This window comes from Xenopus laevis, chromosome 1S (assembly GCF_017654675.1).
Source record: "Xenopus laevis strain J_2021 chromosome 1S, Xenopus_laevis_v10.1, whole genome shotgun sequence".
NCBI classification, from domain to species: domain Eukaryota; kingdom Metazoa; phylum Chordata; class Amphibia; order Anura; family Pipidae; genus Xenopus; species Xenopus laevis.
This window is the reverse complement of record NC_054372.1, coordinates 176,829,467-176,853,282: the sequence shown is the minus strand read 5'-3', so window position 1 is coordinate 176,853,282 and position 23,816 is coordinate 176,829,467. Positions and strand designations below refer to the sequence as shown.

The 23,816-nt window shown below is 39.8% G+C and overlaps 2 protein-coding genes across 2 annotated transcripts in view; both read left to right on the top strand.

Annotated features, from left to right (window-relative positions):
• rgs7bp.S (regulator of G-protein signaling 7 binding protein S homeolog) overlaps window positions 1–23,816 on the top strand; it is a gene marked incomplete at its 3' end in the record, with an annotated part of 66,343 nt that overhangs the window by 30,292 nt on the left and 12,235 nt on the right. The window contains 8 exon segments of the mRNA NM_001092181.1: window positions 4,686–4,833; window positions 5,521–5,591; window positions 12,405–12,882; window positions 13,327–13,346; window positions 15,260–15,290; window positions 17,587–17,608; window positions 17,998–18,033; window positions 22,549–22,569. Of these exon segments, the coding sequence (NP_001085650.1) occupies window positions 4,686–4,833; window positions 5,521–5,591; window positions 12,405–12,496 (311 nt within the window).
• Window positions 18,056–23,816, top strand: part of LOC121399529 (protein shisa-like-2B) — a 37,143-nt gene continuing 31,382 nt past the window's right edge. The window contains exon 1 of the mRNA XM_041580558.1: window positions 18,056–18,491. Within this exon, the coding sequence (XP_041436492.1) occupies window positions 18,268–18,491 (224 nt within the window). The 5' untranslated portion in view covers window positions 18,056–18,267. The remainder of the gene's footprint in view (window positions 18,492–23,816) is intronic.

Genomic DNA, 23,816 nt, shown 5'->3' with positions numbered 1-23,816 from the left:
TCAGCCCTGGGAGGGTCATTACATTTTGATAATGTTCTGTGTTTTATCATTCAGAAATATCTATTCTTTACCTACAGAATCTAATGTGAATCAAAACAACAGAGAAGTGATTGTTGGTAGAGGTGGTCTTTATGATGATCACGCAGGGAACACTCAGCACAGCAACTTGGGAAAGGATTTACTTGTGAATCACTCAGGGATAATACAGAGCACATGTAATAGTGTGGAAGGTCAAGGACAATATGGTGGAGACACAAAAAGGAAACAGAAACAACAGAGTGTAGAAATACAACAGCATAGATCATTGCAATCATACATTAACAATATTCACAGGGCCACCTTGTGACCATTTTAATACTACAGTGTTTAAAGGACAAGGAAAGTCTAAAATAGAATAAGGCTAGAAATGCTGTATTTTGTATACTAAATATAATCATGAACTTACTGCACTACAAGCCTAATCAAACAAATGATTTATGCTTTCAAAGTTGGCTACAGGGGGCTGTCATCTTGTAACTTTGTTAAACATCTTTGCCTGACCCTGACCCTGCACATGCTCAGTGTGGTCTGGGCTGCTTAGGGATCATCATAAACAAAGCTGCTTGAGTTCTGCATGGCTGGTAACTCCCCCTGCTGTTCATAAGTATGATTGTTTCCCTGCTCAGCAGTTAGGGACCGTCTGACAATTCCTATCCACAACAGTAAATGAAGGGAGAATTTCACTGCATACAGTCAGGTTTCTTATAAAAACGGTACACATTTTTTAATTAAAGTATATTGGAGATGGGTTTCTTTTCCATTAAAGAAAGTAAAAATTGGATTTTATTTTTTTGCCTTTCCTTGTCCTTTAAGCATGAATGCTGTTGCATGTATTCCAACACCCCTTCTCAACAGCGAAATCCACACTTCTTAAACAGTTCCAAGTGTCTCTTTGCATGTAGAGCCTTGGTAAGCATATCTGCAACCATGTCCTCAGTTGGACAATATTTTAAGTCAAGCTGTCTTTGCTCTTGCAAGTCCCTTAGGAAATGATACCTCACATCAATATGTTTGGTTCTTGGGTTGACTCGTTCCGTCTGTGCAAGTGCAACGCACCCTTGGTTGTCTGCTAAGAGTTGTCTTAGCCAAATTAATTCTTGACTTGCCTGTGCTGCTGCAACATACTCAGTTGAAGAAAGTGTCACAGTTGACTGTTTTCTGCTGGTCCAGCTAATGGGTCCACCAGAGAGTAGAAACAAGTGACCACTAGTAGATTTTCTATCAGTCTCCAGCCCAGTCGACATCATATCCAATCAGGTTACATTTGCTCCTTGCAGGCAGCTTTAACTTGAAATGTATTGTTCCCTTTAGGTAGCGTATGACCCGTTTTACAGCATTCCAGTCCATCTGACTTGGCTTAGACACCTTTCTTCATAAAAATCCCACTGTTGTAGCGATGTCGGGTTTTGCAACTGTAGCAATGTAAAGCAGTTTCCTATAGCTTTTCTGTATTGACAGTTATTTGGTAGCAAATTAACTTCATTGTTCATTTCTTTTAAGTAATTTGTTTCCATGGGAGAGTTGACTGGTTTTGCATCATTCATCCCAAAAGCTTCAATTTCTTCTTGTATGTTGTGACTTTGGTTGAGAAGATAGCTGCCATCTTCTTCTCTTTCAATCTGTATGCCAAGGTAATGTTTTGTGTCACCTAAGTCTTTGGTCTAAAAGTCCTCATTTAGAGCTTGTAGTAGTTCGATGTGATCCCCTTCTTCCTCAAAGCATACTAATAGATCATCCACGTATAAGATCCACCTACCAGTAGTATACAAGCAGGGATCTGCCTGTTTGAGGCCGTAGAGCCTTTTCTGGAGTTTGCACACTAGGTCTGGCCTTTGTGGATTCTCAAATCCCTGTGGCTGTTCCATGTAGATTTCTTCTGTTGAGAAGGGGTGTTGGAATACATGCAACAGCATTCTTGCTTAAACACTGGAGTATTAAAATGGTCACAAGGTGGCGCTGTGAATATTGTTAATGTATGATTGCAATGATCTATGCTGTTGTATGTATTCCAACAGTGATTAGGGAAAGAAGGTACTTGAAAAGTACATTTGGCCATTATTGAATAAATTCCTAAGAATTCAAGGAGAGATGCACTATGGGCAGGGTGGTTTCTTTGGTCTATGCTGCTCTAGGCACCATCAGGGTCAGACTGGGCATCTGGATCCACAGGAACAGTAACTTCAAGGGCCCTTAATGGTGAGTCGAACCTCGCACCAGTCCCCCCCATACCCTGCACACTTCCATACATGCAGCTGTGATTGGGGGAGAATGGATGGAGTAGGCAGGGGAGTGGGCCTTGGGTTCCTGGTGTCCCACTTGCCTGGGCACCAGACCCAAAAATGCCCCACTTTGGCCCAGAGAATGGCTACCTCCCATCTCTGCCATCAGTGTTTCTTTGCTTATATAAAGGCACAGGAGGGCCTCATCCCTAAGGCTGCAGTTCTAGGCATCTTTCAGAGCACATATATATATATATATATATATATAAATGTCATGTCTATGGAGCATTTTTAGGGGATAAAAGGAGAGAAAAGAACATGGTACAAACCGCTTTGTACTTATGGAACTCAGATTGCTACTGAATCTTTCCAAATTGTGATGTAAAAGTGTCATGTGTTTGATGTGTCTACAGATATACCGTACTTATTCAGGTTTTTGGTTGCTGTCATGATTTTTATGGTTTTATGGTGTACATTGCAAATAATTCATTCTGCAATTTAAACTTTTTTTGTCTTGAACCAATAAATGTATCTTTTAGTTGTAATGTTGGTGTGTAGGCAGCCATCTCAGCTCATTGTGCCTGGTCATGTGCTTTCAGCAAAGGTCAGTAGTGCACAATGGAACTGCTTTCGGATAAGCTATTGTATTTCCTACTCATTGTTAACTACCAAGTTCTTCCTTCTCCTGCTTCTATTTCTGGGTTCATTTTAATCTATTTAATGTTGAAAGCTTCTCCAGACGTCAGGTAACCTGCGTTTTAGATGGTTACGGAGGTCTATAGTGTCAGGAAGCATTGCATCTCGCCGCCTTTAATGTATTTGGTGATAACGTTTCCACCATCTCTCACTGTATTCAATGTATTTGTGGTGTTACTACCCTCTCACTGTATGCTTTTTTTAACCTAAACCACCCATACTACTTTCTATATTTGTTGTACAGATTTTCTGAAGACAACAAATCTCCTCATGTGCCATCATTCTCTCATGGCATGGTTTGTCTACCAGTAGTGCTATTCACCCAAATGAGGACAAGTGGTAGCAGCATAGAAACATGGAGGCACTATCAGTTCAGGCAGGTGTCATGGAGGTGTTACCTTCCCATTTGTTCCCCCGGGGGGATTGGTGACATCACTTCAATTTGCAGTGCAGTGATAAAGAGTTTATCAGAGCAGAAGTCAAATGGCTGAGGGCAACTGGGAAAGTAAGAAAATGTGTAGCCTCAAATCATATTTCAAAATGAAATATAAAAATCTATTTGTTCTTTTGAAGATTAATTTCAATGCAGTATTCTGCTGGAGGGCACTATTAACCGATGCAATTTGTAAAACAAAATTTCCTGTGACAGGATTCCTTTAATATTTATTACAATCATTTTTTGAGGATTTGATACATTTGGACTCCATTGATGATATCAAGTCATTTTTATATTTCTGAAAACAAAGCTATGCCACCAACTAGTTACACCTAGGAAATTGCATGAGTCTGAGCTGAAGCCTTAAAGGACAAGGAAAGGAAAAAAAAATAAAATCCCAATTTTACTTTCTTTAATGAAAAAGAAACCTATCTCCAATATACTCTAATTAAAAAATGTGTACCGTTTTTATAAGAAACCTGACTGTATGCAGTGAAATTCTCCCTTCATTTACTGCTGTGGATAGGAATTGTAAGACGGTCCCTAACTGCTGAGCAGGGAAACAATCATACTTATGAACAGCAGGGGGAGCCCCCGCCTTACTTCCCAGCCATGCAGAACTCAAGCAGCTTTGTTTATGACGATCCCTAAGCAGCCCAGACCACACTGAGCATGTGCAGGGTCAGGGTCAGGCAAAGATGTTTAACAAAGTTACAAGATGGTGACCCCCTGTGGCCAACTTTGAAAGCATAAATCATTTGTTTGATTAGGCTTGTGGTGCAGTAAATTCATGCTTATGTTTAGTATACAAAATACAGCATTTCTAGCCTTATTCTATTTTAGACTTTACATGCCCTTTAAGAAGGGGCTGCTCATGGGTAGACATGTCACTGGAGGGGTGGAGTATTAGCAGTGACATCAACAACAGGGAGGAACCTGTCTGACCCATAAAGTGCCCGAGATTGCACCTAGAGTTAATCTTCCTGAACCTGTCTGACTTGCATGTAAATTTTAAACATATGAGTTTTTAAGTCAAATTATGAGTTGGTAAATCAAACCAAGCCCAGAGCTCATAAGAACCCAAGGTCAGAATATGCATGTGAAATTTTATTAGATTGATAGTTATTGTGTCAAGTCCATGTATTATAACTGCACATCAGGCAGTGTCCTCCAGTTCTCCCACAGTATATATTCCTATTTATCTAAAGAGTGTAGGTAAGTGTTTTGGCTTTGGTGACTTTGCTTGCTATACAGTATAAATACTTATTAAATAATATACTATCTTTCTTTTTAAGGGAAGGAACCATGTGTAGGCCCCAGGATAATAGATTACAAACCTGAAGAAAGTTCAGATATTCCAATTTTAGACGACACCTCCTCATCACCAACAGATATGCAGCAGCAGTGCTGGCAGGTTTCCACAGATATTGAAAATACAGAAAGGTAAGTGTGGCCTCTGCTCACAGCCGAGCATTTATATCTCCATTGGTTCTGTACAAACACTATAAATTGAGGAATAAACGATGCCCAGTTTTCATGCAAAAAAAAATACTCAATAATAATTATGGTTATAATCATGCAAAGTACTTGCACCAGCAACATTCTGGAATGTTAAACACAAGAAGAGCCTGAAAGAGAAAACTAGAAATCAATCATTTGATAAGAAGAAAATGCATTATGGCTAAGAACAATCTCTGGATACTCAGGCCCATGGTTGATGATTTGGCCACTAGAGGCACTTCATCATCTCCCTTCATTGCCCCTGGGTGCAAGCACAAGAGTACTAAGGGGTGCAGGACCACATCCCTTGGTGATCATCCAAGTAGCACTTGTGCCCTGGGGATTGCTGGTTCCTTGAACTGAGAGATGGATCAAAACTCTGATGCTGAGCCCAGAGAGTAGTATCAGGAGGTGCAGCACAGCCCTGTCCTTGCCACCTCTTGACACTCCCCAACATATGTGTATGTACATGAGGCGAATTTAGGAGAGGATAGGGGGCAGCATCCTCATGCCTCCCCTTGGCCACCCTTCTTAGGGCGATCCACTCGACATGGTACAAGTCTCTGTGTTCTGAAAGGAAGCGCAGTGACTAGAATTCTAAGCAAAGTCATTCTGTTTTTATTTTCTTAGGGACATGCGAGAAATGAAAAACCTTCTAAGCAAACTCAGGGAGACCATGCCACTGCCATTAAAAAATCAAGGTAAGCTTTAGAATGTTATTTACAAGTTTTACTCTTTTTCTCCCTTCCCTTTGCACCTTTTCCCTTAACACAGAAACCCACATATTGGGGAAACCCAGCAAACTTGTTATGCCTGCTCTTACTATCTTTTTTTCATGACAGTGCCGTATAATCTCCATAACTGCCCACTGAGTCTGCAAACTGATCCAGGTGATAAATAAATTCAAATACAGTGGAAAATGCCCATATTACTGAATTTCTTAGTGACATGTGGATCCTATTTTATTGCAGAAGATAAGGAAGCAGGGCTGACTCAAACGGATCCACAAGACCAGATATTCAGTTAAAAAATAGATTTATTAGTAGAAAAGTTAAAAATGTAGCTTCATCTCCATCCACCCTACGCGTTTCACATCCCTCAGGGTGCTTAGTCATGGGCTCCATTGGGATCCTATTTTATTGGTTCAACTCAACTGCAGTGATAAATGCAGAGTATTGAGGGAACTGACTGTGCAAACATTGTGAGAACTGTAACTGCACTTGCAGATATACTGTATATGAGCAGTAGTAATGTGTGGGCCAGCCCAAAACCCGCGGGACATGTTCGGGCCGACTCCTGCACCAAATGTTCGGGACGCGGGCAGGTCCGTGTCGAGCTCTTCTCCTGCTCTCCCCGCACGAGACCTAGCACTGCCGGCTTCTGTCGCCTAAATTTATAGACTCTGGCTCGCCCACCCCTTTTGTGACATCACTGCCGGGCGGGGCAGGCACGGGTCTATAAATAGAGGGGCAGCAGCGGACTGGGCCGGATGTGGATTGAGAGTGGCGGGTTAGGGTCGGTGCGGGTCGAGAATTTCTTTACCTGCACATCACTTATGAGCAGTCAGGTTTTTGTTAGTTTGCTGTGTAAATGTGTGTGTAGTTATTCTATTGTTTCATGTTTTTAATAGTATAGCCACTAAAAAAATAGTTATTTTGTAGTTCTTGCTGCTTTTTTACATTTGGGTTTTCAATATCATTGGTGTCATTGATTCAATGGACTTTGTTAAGCCATGTAACTTGGCATCTTAGTGATGTAAGATCGTAAATAAGTACACACATGTTGGCATTTACTGTTTTATAAATAGGCACTTGAAGCTTTGTACACAGATTTTATAGTTAAACTTTCAGGAAGGAATAGCTACCATCTAAAATTCAAACCAGCAGTTTTCAGACTTTTTCAGTTCAAGCCCTACCATGGAAATCCAACCTATGGTCAGGACCTCAACAAGTTTTTAGACATCAAGGAGAAATCATTGGTGTATCGGTCATTCAGCCACAGTTCCAAGACAACTGATACGTTTCAACCCAAAGTTCACCTAACTGAACTTCAAACTGGGCTTTCAAGTGTATCTAGAAGAACAAATAGACACTCTTCCAAAATCTCACCATAACTGACCATCGTGCTGATCCCCCCAGCAAATTTTCCAAGTCCCCTGGTTGGGCCCGCCTCATGGTCTGGGAACCCCTGACTTCAATCATAAATCCTGACCCAAGGGACAAATTCAAACAAGCTCAGATGTAGGAGAAAGCAGGGGCCCTGACTCTTGTTGGCCCCGCCGGCCCATCCCCTCACCCTGGATAATCTTACTGGCGCAGCAAAAAAAAAAGTGCACTCGCGTAAAAAAGGACATGCACACACATTGAACACCGCACACATGCTGCGGGAGGGAAGGGGTCCGTGGGGGACCCTGGGACAGCAGCACCGGTGGGCCCCAGGCCCCCCCCCAGTCTGACCCTGAAAGTCACACCATATTACTTTTTTTGCTGCTCAACCTAACATTTTTTTCCTCTGGCTGCCACTCATGCTGTGAGTCACTGACAGATTTCACTTTCTCTAAATGGTAGTTTCCAGCATGCGACTATAAGAAAAAATAATAAAAGCATATTTGTTAAAAAAAACTTTTAACATTCAGTACAGATTGGGTACATGTTTATATCGATAACAATTCTCCTTTTATTCAGTGGAAATCATAGGCCATTGTGCCTCGTGTCTGTTTGTTGTTTGTTGTCATGCTCCCCTTGGTGCAATAAATCATGTTGAATTGTATGTTATTGACGCACCTGCAGTTCAGATACTGACTATTTGGCCTCTTCAGAACTCACACATCACACAAGTGCTGACTGTCAGATGTCTTTTATAGCTGACACACACTGCGAATGGCATTTAGTCTATTATCACTCACCAGTCTATCTGCCTTTGTAATTACTTCAAACCAATGGCCTGGTGGTGTCGTTGTACTTATTTGGGATGCTGTTAGTCTCACCTTCTTGCCGTGATTATGGCTGCCAAGTGTCAGAAAATGTTCAACATGAAAGTGAAATGAAACAAAAGAAGAATAAGTGAGAATGCCAACCCAGACTATATCTGCTTATCCAGGCTGAGTGTTTGATATGTAAATCACATCATGATCACTAGAGAGGCTTCCTCTAATCACTTCAGCCCATGTGCTTCGCCACACATTTGGTATATAATAGAATGGAAAGGGAACATTTGCAGGTCTTGTGTGTCTTCATGTATTTGGGTGATTCCTACACACCAACTGCTGAAGACAATGAAAAGTATCAGAAAAGATAGCTAAAATTAGGGATGCACCGAATCCAGGATTCGGTTCGGGATTCGGCCAGAATTCAGACTTTTTCAGCAGGATTCGGCCAAATCCTTCTGTCTGGCCGATACAAATCCTAATTTGCATATGCAAATTAGGGGTGGAGAGGGAAATCATGTGACTTTTTGTCACAAAACAAGGAAGTAAAATATGTTTTCCCCTTCACACCCCTAATTTGCATATCCTTCGTGATCGATTCAGGGGTTCGGCCGAATCCAAAAAAGTGTATTCGGTGCATCCCTAGCTAAAATCAAACAAATTCAACAAGAGCCATGATTGTTACCATCTCATTCGGATGTGTAAATATATATGCATTGTATACACCTGTTAATATATATATTATGACAAGCGGGCTGCCTGTACACAACATTTTTGGGGGAAATTAGCTATGGAAGGCAGGTAAGCAGAGTATCAGGAGCATAGAGACAGGGACACCACATCTTTAGGCAAAAAACACAGGGAAACTCTTCCAAAATAGTCACTGGCATACAGGAACACAGTTTATCAACATTTTAACAGCATGCATTCAAGACTTTTCCCCACTCTGGGGTTCAGACCATACAGGTTGACTTCCACACTCTGGAATATTGTAACTTGATTACACTTTAATCAAGTTTTTGCACAATCCTACTTGCCGTGAGTGCTTTCTGTTACTGGACTTTATTATTGTTGGTGAACACCCGGCTTTTGCCTCGGCGAAAAAAAACAAGTCATTGTTTTTCTGTACACAACTATATATAGCAAATAACCCAGGTGCTACTAACAGAAATGTAGTAAATGCTTATCCAGGTAAAGTGAGTGCACACTGGGAGCCTTCAAAAAGGTATTTTTTGTATTTTTTTTTTTAAAAAAAAAACATTATTAGTTTAAAAAACTGGTTTGAATTGTGTGCAGTGTGCCTATTGATGCAGGGGTTATCACAGCGGTCAACATCAGTAGAGCACCTAAAGTATTGGACATGAACATCATTTTGATACAATGTGGTGAATGTAGGGTTGCCACCTTTTCTGGAAAAAAATACCGGCCTTCCTATATTCTTGGCGTTTTTGCCTATTAATAACATTGGTACTAAGCATCATTTTTACCGGTCAGGCCAGTAAAATACCGGCCAGGTGGCAACTCTAGCTGGATGACAACATCCCAACACTGATGAATTACTTGGCAATTGCATCTGATTTGTGGAAAAGCCCACGCGCAATTGTGCAAGCTTTAGCCTATCCGCTGCAATTGTGTCAAGAGCTTCACCAGCTCACAGGTACAATTACAATTACAATGGATTTGTGGGAAAATCATTGCCATGTGGGTAAAAAAAAAACATGGGGGCAAATCCACTAAGATTCGTAGTTGCGCCAGGCGCAACTTTGCGGCACTTCTCCACACTTCGCCAGGCGTAGTTTCGCCAGCACTCCGCAAATTCACTAAAATCCGAAGTTGCGCACAGGGGTAGCATAAGGTTGCGAAGTTGCGCTAGCGTTGATTCGCTAAGCGAAGCGAAGTTACGCTAGCGATGGTTAATTTGCATACGGCGCCAAATTCAGATTTCAGTGGAGGAATACGTATCAGCACTACAAATGCCTGGGAAACCTTCAAAACATCAAATAAAATTTTTTTTTTGCCCTACACATGTGCCCACTGTATAGTTAATTTGCCATGAGTCAGGAAATGTAGGGGGGGAGGAGGGGAGCCCCAAAAAAATTTTCGATCTTTTTCAGCCTATCACCCATAATGTAGAAAACACGCCAGCGTTTTTTGGGACTTAGAAAAACTTTGAACTTTTTTTGAAACAATCCCTATCTACTCTATTGCGCTTCGCCTGGTCTGAGGTGGCGAAGGAAGTCTAGCGTAAAAGGTAGCGTTCAGTACACTGCGCAAGTTAGTGAATTTGGGTAGTTACATCCGTAGCGAAAATTCGCCAGGCGTAAGGGTGCGAAGTAACACTAGCGAATTTATGCCATCGTTCGCGAATTGACACTAGCGTTAGGCGCTTTGGCGCTTAGTGAATTTGCCCCATGGTGTCTTGCTCCTGAAATGTCACTTTGCACTTGTAAATGAACCCGTATGTAGCTGCTCGGACAACACATCCATGTTATTGTCTGTCCCCCATGCAGTTAGTGCACTTACATGAGAGTTGGTGGTCTCTGTCTACTACTTGTGACAAGAAAGAGCTTTTTCTTGAATAAAATATTTTAGAATATACTCCGCCAGCTGTAATTATAGCTTTGAATACAATTTGTGAAATATAGATTATACTGCAATGACAAAAACTCCATAAATTGGAATTTTCTCTAAATCTTCCCAAATTTCTCTCTAGGCCTTCATCATGGGACCCCCAGTCAATGAGTTGCATTCCCAAGGAGAGCAGCAGATATCCTCCCCCCAAGATTTTAGATTTTGCCTAAGTAGGATATCTTTATATAGAAGGGACTAAACATTTATTTTTCTCTCATTTAGCTCTTTATCATTGTGGAGGTAGAAACCAAAAATAAAATCCATGTCTAATGTGAGCTCTTTAAAAGAATATACAAGAACCAGATTACATTAGCAATATATTTTTATTGGATGTTATGTAAGAGTGTATTGGATCATTAATCCTAGGTAAGGGATAGGACAACTCATACACATATAGCATTTACTATTCAAAAGCAAGAATACAGAGAAGGAATATCTGTGCAAAGAATAAGCTGTTTTTAAGCTTACTGCCTAGTTAAAAGAAATTAAAGTGAGGGTAAACTTGGATTCAATTTCCTTTCAAATGAAACCTATCATCAAATCAACTTCAGATTATGCGGATTCTGATTTCTTCTCTTGAAATTAAAGAATGCATTTAACACTATTGTAAGGCTCCACCACACTTTGCGCCACTTCGCCAGGCGCAAATTCGCTACCACTACGATAATTCACTAAAATGGGATATGGCATCTCTGTAGCTGAACGCTGGCGAAGTTTCATTTCTACCTAGCGAAACTTCGTTAGTCCTTTTACGCTTAAGCTGGCCATGGCTGCAAAGATCCGATCGTACGAATCATCGTACGATCGGACTTTCCCATCTCCCGACCCGCCACTAACCATTCAGATCAAAGTCTTACCAGTCAGATTAGTTAAAGAACAGATCAGCAATGTTCTGCCCCTGACAGCAATCGTACGATATCTATGTCCAACCAAAGCTAGTGACAGTCTCCCACTGAAAATCGTACGATCGGCAATACACGCAGAGATATTATCGGCAGCCGACAGAAATTTTCTAACCTGTCCGATCGACTAAACGACCGATCTCCGCCGGACGAAAAATGTCGGGACTCTCCACACATGGTCCGAAAATCGTACGAATCCTCGATTCATACGATCAGATCTTTGCGTCTATGGCCAGCTTTAGGTCAATTTGAATAGGACGGGTACATATATGTCGTATAGACGTCTTTATTAGAGATGTTTGTGCAAATGCTTGAAGTTGCCATGCCCTAGACATGAGCCCACCCTAAAACAAATGTGGCATGCCTCTTTAAATTGGTTAAAAAAATTAACATAAAAATCTTCAATAGTTAAAACTTTTGGAGGCAATACTGCTTTATAATATGAAAAAACGCCAACGTTTATGAACAGGATATGATGTCACTGACATAAGATTGAGGAGGATATTGCTTCATTTTATCATTTTGCCAGGTCTAAGGTGGCAAAGGAAACTCTGGCGAAATTCTGAATTTGTGATTGTTCCACTGAGCGAAAATTCAGCTGGCGATAGGGCTCGAAACTACACTAGCGACAGTCTCTTTCAATAGTGAATTGTCCTCGATGCCTGTTAGTAAATTGGCAATGTGCCTGCGGATGGGATTTCTGGCAAATTTTTGCTAGCGACGGCTGCTTCGCCCTTTAGTAAATCTGCCCCAATGGCCTTAATTTGTCATTTTGTTAGTAACTTCTGTAACAGAAGGAAAATCTTAGAACTTGATTATTTTATAATATTTTTCTCTGTATTTATATATTGAAATATATGAATTTTTTTTTTTTGAAAAATAAAGACAAAATTCAAGACAGATAAATTAAATTACTTGAGTACAGTGCAGAATGAACGTGTGCTATACTTTATATCAACATGTTTGATAGGATATCTCCATCTGGAAGGTTAGACGTTTTTCTACAGTGGCACCTACAGCATTAACTGATATACGTATTTCTTTTTTAATTACAGATGATAGCAGCCTCCTAAATTTAACACCATATCCATTGGTGAGAAGAAGGAAGAAAAGATTCTTTGGATTGTGTTGTCTTATCTCAAGTTAAACCCATGAAAGCCATTCTTCAAAAACATCCATGAACTGACCTAATCCTCCATAGAAGCTTATCCATGATTCTATGTTGCCTACACTGCCTTAGAGCAAACCTGGTACTGTTAATTTGGGATTATTGGCATCAGCGTACAAGAATTTAAGACTCAAGCATCAACTTAAAAAGCATTACTAACAATATTAGCATGTTTACTGGAAAAAAAACAAAAAAAAAAACAAACCTGTACCTGAGTGTAAGAGATAACCGAGGCATTGGATTTTTTTCACTGCTCAAGTTTTCTCAACTTGCTAGCTAGAAAAGAATCAGCATCCGAGGCAAAATATGCAAAATGCTTTGTTGATATTTTAGTGTTGTACTATAGGAATACCACTTTAGAGGCATCGCAACAAAGTCTGGACATAGAGGGGCAGATTTACTAAGGGTCGAAGTGAATTCGAGGGAATTTTTGAAATACAAAAATTCGAAATTCAAAGTAATATAGGATACCACGACTTAAAATTTACTTTGACTTCGATTTGAAGTAAAAATCGTTCGAATATCGAAGTACTGTCTCTTTAAAAAAACTTTGACTTCAATACTTCACCAAATTAAACCTGCCGAAGTGGTATGTTAGCCTATGGGGACCTTCTACGACCATTTTCTAAGTCTTTAGAGGTCGAAGGAAAATCCTTCGATCGATCGCTAAAATCGTTCGATGCCAACGATTTGATCGAACGATTTTTATTCGACTGCAGGATTGCCAAATTTGTTGAAAAAACGTTGAATTCGATATTCGAATTTGAAGTTTTTTAATTCGATGGTCGGATTTCGAAGTTTTTTAAAATTCGACCCTTGATAAATCTGCTCCAGAGTAAGAAATGTATGGTTTACATTGTCTAATGTGTTCTAGTAGATTGGGCCATGAACTAGCACCAATGACATTCCGTTATTTTGTATCTTGATATTATTTTGTACCATTCATACTTAGTCTTCCACAATACAAGAGAATTTTTTGTTTCTGAGACCTCAGCCAAGTTTATTTACCAGTGACTATGTAATGAAATCAAAGTGAACATTTATGGCTTGTAAATATGTTGTAGACATGATGACGACCATCAGTATTTTCACTGAACTTCAAATAGTGTGATATTCACAATTTTGTGAACATAATATAGTAATATATGTATGAAAATATACTATACATTTTCCCTAAGGTATATCCTTCAAAAGAGTAAAGGTGGCCTCAGACGCAAAGATCCGCCAAACGAGCGGATCTTTCCCCGATATGCCATTAACGAGCGTGGCTATATCGGGGGTAATCTGAACGTACGGCCGAAAGATCCGATTACGATGCGCAAAGGGTTCCGGCGGGATCGGTCGGGTCAAAATCAAACCTGTCTGATCGACCAAATGACCGATCTCCGCCGGACGAAAGATGTCGGCACTCGCCACACACGATCTGAAAATTGTACGAATCCTCGATTCGTACGATAGGATCGGTGCGTCTATGGCCAGCTTAAGACAAATTCTATCATGTAATACCACAGAAAGTTGAAGCATGGTGTCTACACATTGACATGTTGTTAAAAAAAATTAGGCATGCTGAAATTAGTTCAGATTGTAATATATTCCATATTTTACATTGTTAATAAAATGTTTTAATTAAGACTGTCTGAATTTTTCTTCCACCACAATTGTATCAACTTTTCTTTCAGACAATTTAGCAATCACAATTACTACAGGCTTCATAGCAAGAAGTATAAATGCATTTTGGTATGAAAAAAAGAATGGATTTTATTTAAATGGATTCTGTCATGACTTTTATGGTGATGTTTTTATTTCTCAATTACACTGCAAAAAATTCACTCACCCATATACAATGTAATTCCTGAACCAGCAAGTGTATTTTTTAGTGGTAATATTGGTGTGTAGGCGCCATCTCAGGTCATTCTGCCTGGTCATGTGCTTTCAGATAGAGTCAGTACTTCATGATGGAACTGCTTTCTGGCAGGCTGTTGTTTCTCCTACTCAATGTAACTGAAGGAGACGCAGTGGGACTTTTACTATTGAGTGCTATTCTTAAGGCTGGTGGCACACAGGGAGATTAGTTGGCGAGCCGGTGGTGGGATGGCATTTGCATCACTTCGTTTTCTGAAGTTGCCTCGGCATTTCGGGGAGATTATTCACCTGCAACAGTGAAGATTTATCGCATGGCAACTAATCTCCCCGTGTGCCACCAGCCTTAAGAATAGCACTCAATAGTTAGGGGTTAGATTTATCAAAGGTCGAATTTCGAAGTTAAAAATACTTCGAAATTCGACCATCGAATTGAAACACTTCAAAGTTTTTTTCATCGAATTTGAGTATCCTGTGGTCCAAGTAAACGATAAAATCCTTTGAATCTAATGATTCGAAGGATTTCATCGATCGAACGAACGATTTTACTTCGACTTCCAAAAACTTAGAAAAATGCTGTAGAAGGTCCCCATAGGCTAACATAGCACTTCGGCAGATTTAATTTGGCGAAGTATTGAAGTCGAAGTTTTTTTTAAAGAGACAGTACGATTATCGAATGGTTGAATATTCGAAATGATTTTACTTCGAAACGAAGTCAAAGTCATAGGGGCCGATTCACTAACTTTGAGTGAAGGATTCGAAGTAAAAAAACTTCGAATTTCGAAGTGTTTTTTGGGCTACTTCGACCATTGAATGGGCTACTACGACCTTCGACTACGACTTCGAATCGAAGGATTCGAACTAAAAATCGTTCGACTATTCAACCATTCGATAATCGAAGTACTGTCTCTTTAAGAAAAAACTTCGGATAGTGCCAGCACTGTGTAATAGAACTACTCTTAGATGAGCTATTGTTGTTCTCTTATTCAATGCAATCTCCCAAGTCATAAAACCCAACTTGGCTTTCACCTGCTTGTGTGCTGTTCTCATATGTACCACTAGATGGGGCAGGGAAGCACTTTAAGAAATGCAAGTTATCTCTGAGTTCATTTTTTTCCATACAATGCAGGAACATTTTTAAGCCTTCGAGTTACCTGCTTTTTATGTCAGAAACCTTTGCTCCTCACTATATAATAATGTATCTTGGGATAAAGTTCCTACTGTCTCTCACTGCATCTAATTATTTGCGGAGGAAATTCACACTACCTTACAATGTATTTAACGTAGTTGAGATGTAACCCAATGTATTTCGAATCACCGAATGGAAAACCCATTACTTGAGGCAATCTGGCATCTCTGGAAAATGCAAAAGAAGGCACTGTATGTGGTAAAACATAAAAATCACTGCTAGGAAATGCAGGAGAAGACAATGGTTATAGGATTCATATGTTTAATTGGGGATTTTTCATTAAAATTAGCAGTAAAGGATGACTTAAGTTTAACAGAGCACAAGTCATATGGCTGAGGGCACTTGGGAAAGTAACAAAATGGTTAGCCTCATGTTAAATTTATAAATGAAATAAATGGGCCAGTCCATTTAGAATTTAGTGCGCCAGGGAAGTGGAGTTGCTGAATGGGAGCCGACACAGAATGGAGGCTGAAGCCGAATGGGAGCCAAAGCGAATGGGAGAGTCGAAAACAAATGAGACACAAAGCCGAATGGGAGAGCTGAAGCTAAAAGGTAGCCAAAACCGAATGGGGGCTGGAGCCGAATAGGGGCAAAGCCAAAATTTTAAAGGTAAGTTTCCTCTGAAGACCAATCGTGTTTTTTTATTTTTTAATCTCTGGCCACAGTGTTGTTTTTAACTTTTAGGGGGAAAGCCCTGATAATCAATGTGTTTTCTCTACTTTAATGGGGGACCCTGGCCACAAATGTTTTTTTTTATTTGGGGGACTGGTCCACCAATGTTTTTTTTTTTTAACTTTTATTGGGAGAGCCCTGACAACTAGTGATTACCAAAGTTTCGCGCAAAAATTATGTCCATTGGGCTGTTTCGCTAATTTTTGGTGAAGCAAAATGGGTCAGATTCGCCCATCACTAAAGACACCAATGTTTTTTTTACTTTAATGGGGGACCCTGGCTACCAATGTTTTTTTTAACTTGTGGAGATACAGTAGATAGATACGATAGATACGATAGATAAGATAGATAGACAGATACGATAGATACGATAGATAGATACGATAGATAGATAGATAGATAGATAGATAGATAGATACGATAGATAGATACGATAGATAGATACGATAGATACGATAGATACAATAGATAGATACAATAGATAGATACAATAGATACAATAGATACAATAGATACAATAGATACAATAGATACAATAGATACAATAGATAGATAAGATAGATAGATAGATACAATAAATAGATACAATAGATAGATAGACACAATAGATAGACACAATAGATAGACACAATAGATAGACACAATAGATAGACACAATAGATAGACACAATAGATACAATAGATACAATAGATAGATAGATACGATAGATAGATACAATAGATAGATACAATAGATAGATAGATAGATAGATACAATAGATAGATACAATAGATACAATAGATACAATAGATACAATAGATACAATAGATACAATAGATACAATAGATAGATAGATACAATAGATAGATAGATACAATAGATAGATAGATAGATAGATAGATACAATAGATAGATAGATAGATACAATAGATAGATACAATAGATAGATACAATAGATAGATACAATAGATAGATAGAGATAGTATAGATAATGTGCAGTGTAATGTGCTCACTGGCAATTGAGGTAAATTAGAAATATACTGATACGGCAACGGAATTTCTTTTTTATTAGAACTGAATTCTGTTTTATAATGTCACATATTTTTTTGCAAATGCTACCTGTGTATTAAATAGAGTTCCTCTGGCTCCTGCACTGATTCCCATTGTTCCCAGGGCTGCCATTCTGCACTCACTGGCTGGTTCTGTGCTAAAAGGCAGTTGCTGAGCTACTTCACTTGGATAATTCTCTATTCTGTTACAAGGGCTTCAAAGTCTTATTGAGAAAGGCACAGATGTAACCGTTTCCTGGGGCTTTTGTTGTCAGGGATTCTTTGTTCAGCGGTTACTGCTACTTAAACCTAAAGATTATTATATATATATATATATTCTATTCCTATTCCTCCCTCCCCCTCACCCTCTGTATCTATTAACCCCTCTTTATATATGCTAATAGAGCACTTCGATTCAAAAAAATCTCTCTCCTCCATCTGTTATAGAAATCCAAGCGCTGTATAGTGATGAAAGATTTTCATTTCTTTCCTCTTAAACACATTTTCCATCATGATCCCTGAGCAGCCCTTTCATTAGAGTTAGAAAGCTAAATAAATTAATTATGAATTCATAACTTCCCATACAAATCCAAGTACGCTGGTTACAGAACCCCCTTTATAGTTCATTATACTTAACAGCACTTTATTTACACCGAAGCATAATTTTCCATTACATTAAATTATCCATAAGTCTTGGTCTCCTGGGGAAAACATGCAAAATTAGCTAGCTTAAATAAATATATACATTTGCATTTACAGTGATAAAGTACCCAAACTGGGGAGGCATGAGTAGGGTTGATGGTAGTATCAATGTATATGGGGGAACGTACAGTAGATGGCAGTAATGAGCTACATCAGGAAGGTATCTTTGTCCATTATAGCATTAAATGAAAGTATATAAAGAGCTATAAAAAAAGATCTGCTGCAGCTGCAGAGTCAGTGAGGGAGGAAAGGGGAGGCAAAGGCGTTTAGGTGGCTCTACCTGGATAAATTGTTGCTCATGCTACAAGAGAATATTCAGTTCTCCAGGATGATAAGAAGTCTTGCAGAGTCTTGTGCCAGTTACTACACAGCCAACAACACATTTGTGGATACTTTTGGATGTCCCAGGAAAGAAGATGGTTCAGATTTGATCTACTGCTGTGGTTTTGTTGACTTGAAATATTGCTGCGGTGAGCCGGGGAACTACTTTCCATACAAGCATGGCTACATGTGGTCTCTAAGGTAAGCAACAAGCCCAAGTGCAGCCTTGTCCTCGTGGTGTTTTCTGTACTGAGATGCAACTGTCATACACTGTGGCTTCGTTCCTAGTTATAAAATAAAAACATGGGAAAGGTATGGCTGAAAAATGTTTTATGATAGATAAAAGATCTTTTTATGTGACTGACTCAAATTCAAATTCATTTTCTGGAGCAGCAAGCGAGATTTTTCTTTTGCAAGTGTAAATATTTTCCCTAGTTATGAAACTGAGCATGGGGTTCTTTGTGCTTAACTATTTTGTCCGTCCCCCCCTACATAGACCCCCCTCCCTGCTCCCCCCCCCAGCCTAGGTGGTACCTTTGGTAAATGCCCCCAACTCTTTACTTACCCCTTAGGGCATCGTAGTTCACGGGCGCCTTCTCATCTTTTTCTCTTCGAAAATCTTTGGGTCTTCTTCTGGCGCTTCGGCAATTTCCGTTGTAGCGAAACAGAAGATTGCTCCAACTGCGCATGTGCTGTTATTCCGCTCTATTCCCGAAGATTACCGAAGAGAAGAAGATGTGAAGGTGCCCGTGAACTCAGCTGCCCTGAATCTGCACTGAGGGGTAAGTAAAAAGCCCAGTGTGCCTCAAGTGCTAAGCAAGCCTAAGAGTGGCTAGAACTCTATTATGTAAGTGCCTGAGCTCTCAGTGTGACTCACAGATAGAATTTATTAATTAGAAATGATTATATATAGAAGATTAGATGCCTTTTTAGAAAGAAACTAACTCTTAGTACAAACGGGGACTGCTCCAATTGCCTTCTTGGAGGCAGGAAGGAATTTTTGGCCCCTCCGTGTCAAATTGGAGAGGCTTCAGATGGGGTTTCTCCATCAACCAGTAGTTAGGCAGGTTTCACTTGGACAAAGCAGTTGAACTTTATGGAGCCATGTCTTCTTTCAAACTCAACAACTGTTAGAGAGAGGTCTTGCTGATCCAGCTGCATCCTAATGCTGAATACTGTTATACCTGGAACCCACTATACATTATTTAATTGTAATATAGATTGGACCGACATCTGAATAGTTACATCAGAGGAAGGAATCATAAGAGTCTTTTTGAATAAATGTCACCTACAAATAAAATTAAGACCATTGCATAGCTTAAGCTAATGAACATTAGAAAGTTGCTTAGGTTTGCATTAGTTACATAATCTTTGATTAGCGATAATGTGCAATGTAATATTCACCAGTGAGTTGTTTTATTTTTTAGCGCTAAATATTCACAAAAATACCATTTTAAATAATGCTTGCCATTTTTAATAACATTCCCCCTTAAGTGTCATAAATTACACTATTTACCCCATCTTCACCAGTTGCATTTATAAGTGCTACCAGGGACCACATTGTGCTTTGCTTGCTTGAGTACTGCAGGGTTTGAGGGTCCTCTGATCCCCAATATTAAATCTGCCGTCCCCCTGCAGCAGTCCAATGACATGTCTAATAAACTCTGATATCTTAGCCCTGATGAGACCTGCAGCACAGAGCAAAGCAGTAAATATTCAATTGGGTTTATTTAGTTATTGTGGCATATACTTTGAAGGCTTCAGGGAAATAAACCCATAACAATAACTTGCACTGCACACACAGTGCACACAAGCTGGGCTTTCAAATTAACTTTAAATAGGATGAACTGAAAGAAAATGAAGCTTAAATCAAGTTATTCTCTGAGGCCTTCCGGTGGCTGATTGCGAGGAACTGGAGTCATTCACAAGCAATTAGAATCTCCAGGCTTCGCCCCCCCCCCCCGGCCAAACCTCACACTGTATCTTTCATTACTTTTTCTAAATTGGCTTAAGAAAATCATTTCATCCCTAAACAACATCCAAAAGCAGTGTCAGATTAACATATAGCAGAGACTAAACAATGGGTTTATATGTCAGAACAAACAGATTTTATCCGAGGCTGAAAATCATTACAAAACAAAATGCTTTTTGCTGTAACACGAAATAGGGCAATTTGCACTGATTCTTTTTTACTTTTTATTGCATTCATGAAATTACATTTTTACATTTTACCCATAGTCAGTAGGTTGGAAAAAAGCAAATGTACAGCAAGTACAGCCTGACACTTAGGGGCCCATTCATTAAGTTCGAGTGAAGGAATAGAAGAAAAAAAACTTCGAATTTCGAAGTGTTTTTTTGGCTACTTCGACCATCGAATGGGCTACTTCGACCTTCGACTACGACTTCGAATCGAACAATTCGAACTAAAAATCGTTCGACTATTCGACCATTCGATAGTCAAAGTACTGTCTCTTTAAGAAAAAACTTCGACCCCCTAGTTTGCCACCTAAAAGCTACCGAACCCAATGTTAGCCTATGGGGAAGGTCCCCCATAGACTTGGCTAACTTTTTTTGGTCGAAGGATAATCCTTCGATCGTTGGATTAAAATCCTTCGAATCGTTCATTTCGAAAGGATTTAATCGTTCGATCGAATGATTATTCCTTCAATCGAACGATCGAAGTATTTGCGCAAAATCCTTCGACTTCGATATTCGAAGTCAAAGGATTTTCATTCCCCAGTCGAATATCGAGGGTTAATTAACCCTCGATATTCGACCCTTGATGCATTTTTACCCCTTATTGTTTTCATCATGTGAATGCCCAAGATGCTGCCGGTTTGTTAAATAGATCCCGTAGTACAATAATAAGTCAGACTGAATAATACAAAAGCACACACACACAAATATATATATATATATAGGGGGTTATTTATCAAAGTCCAAATGCTCGATATAATTGTGTTTTTTTAATATAAAATCTGAATATTTAGTGGAAAAAAAAAACTAACTTTTCAGGATTTATTAAACCGTGAGGCTGCAAATAGTTTGAATTCGAAAATCCAGCATCTCAGCCCTACTTAGAACCCCCGAATCCTTCGTGAAAGATTCAGCCAAATACCGAACCGAATCCAAATCCTAATTTGCATATGCAAATTAAGGGTGGGAAGGGGAAAACACTTTTTACTTCCTTGTTTTTTCACAAAAAGTCAGACGATTTCCCTCACGACCCTAATTTGCATATTCAAATGAGGTTTCGGATTCGGTTCGGCAGAAGGATTCGGCCAAATCCGAATCCTGTGGAAAAAGGCCGAATCCTGGCCGAATCCCGAACCGAATCCTGGATTCGGTGCATCCCTAGTCCTACTAAGGTTGTAAGTCAGTGGGAGAGGTCCCAGTTTTCCCAGACCAGTTTCTGTGGTCTGCGCTGGAAAAATCACGAAAAATGTGTAGGATTCGGGAAAAAACTCCGAAAAAAATGATGAAAAACAATTAAAGATGAAAGAAAGTTGAATACTCTCTGTCTTTATGAGATTTCCAATATCATCAGCAAGACTTTGTTTGGTAGGCACTTTTATATGGGTCACTATGTACACTTTTCTTAATCCCATTACAGGGATAACGGTGGGATTTATGGACCTTAGTGTGACTCAATCTGTAGGTTGGATCATGCATGAATTTTGGTTTTCACTGTCCTTGGAACAATATCAATAAAAGTTTCCCATGTTTCAAAAACATTTTGGACTACAGCGTCTTTATTTAAGGATGCCTTTAACCAATCCATATAGAGCACCCTAACTAGTTTCTTCAAAATTAGTTTGATGGTTGGAGGGTTGTTTGAAATCCAGACTTGCAGTATAGATTTTTTGGTCACGGCGATAAGTATTAGCAGTAATCTTTTTGCTCCTCTTGTCATTTTGGTATGAACACCAGAGGTTATGCCCAAAAGTGCCTACGTCGGTGATAGTGGGACGTAGTTAACCAAGTGTCTCAGGGAATAGTCTCGTACCTGATTCCACAATCTTCCGCAGACAATGCAGTAAGTCAACGTTTGTCTGTACATATTTTGGGCAATTGCTAATTTCCCTTCTTTGCAATTTAAACAAGATTTCTGATGTTAGGTAGGTTCTGTGCAACAAGTTCTGAGTAATTTCTCTATATATGCGAGAGGGTAGATTATCTCAAAACTGTCTTTTAATATAATTTCCATATTTAGTCCTGATATGTCTGCATTTTTCCATTGTCTAGGCCGGTGGTTAAGTTAGTATAGTCTACACTTATTCTGTAAAAACCTATAATTATGGGATACAGCTCCCTTTCTGAAGTTGGTTTTTAGGAGAATGTTATCTAGGGTGTTATTACAGTCTGTGTGAGATAAAAGTCCAATGGTTCTACTGGTATATGTTTGGGCTTGCAAAAAGGAAAATATATTTCTAGCCAGAAGGGGATGTTGTCTGGGAAGGATATCATCTCGAGATTCAAAAGGTACCCAGAGGAAATGTTTTTCACATATCTTGCCTGTGATAAAGTTGACACACTCAGAAGATCTGCACGGTAAGTCTCATTGCTTTCTGAGCCAGCCTGCAACTGGGCAAAGATCCCTCTCTATTAGTAGCCTCCCCCTAGTCTCCCACAGTTCTGTTTCCCCTGTTTATGAGGCATGAGCTGGGGAAGAGTCATGTGAATATAAGTATGGCAATAGCCAAGCAGAAATTCAGCACGAGTTCCCTGTGGTCCAGTTTTTAAGTATGAGTTGTATTTGTCATGAGAAGGGAATCCTTCCGTAGTTATATGGGCCCCAAGGTACAATATATATCACTGTTCTGCTATTTGTATACCCAGTACCTTGTTTTCCAAGGTATCGGTGAATGTGGCTTGGCATGGGGTACTCCACGTTGTGCCTTTGGTAGAAGCCTGGGCCAGTGTGACAAAAAAATCAAAGCGGCACCTGGTCAGGTTGGTAGTTGTTTGTGGGCAGAAGGCTAGCGAGATGGTATGTAGGATCCACAAGTGGACCATGGTCTCAAGAATTCATGGCGTTGTCAGCACCTCCTAATCAATGCGCAGCTTCAGGGCAGAGACACACGCTCAGATTCTGGAAGATTTGTTGCCCAGTGACAACTGCCTCCCGCCGGCTAGAATGTAAACCGCCGGTGGGATGGCAATCGGTGTGCTTAGTTATCCGAAGTCACTCGAAGTTGCCTCATGCGGAAACTTCAGGCAACTTCGGAAGATGAGGCTAACATGGAGCTCTGGACTCCGGGTAAATACAGTATAGCAGATAGCTAGCCCAGTTGCAGGTGGGCTTTTGTCTGCTAGCTTATCCTCTCCTTACCTTTGCACCCCAGGGGGGATGAAGCAGAATTCAGGGTACCCGCACTTTTCTTTGTTAGGTGCAGAGGAGCTTGTGTAAAATATGGCTTGCCTGGTTGTCTCCACCCCAGAAGTCCTCTTGTTTTTATACAGTATTTAATGGATTTTTTTTAAATGAGTAGGATTGCCAACCACTTATTGTTATTATTGTTGAAT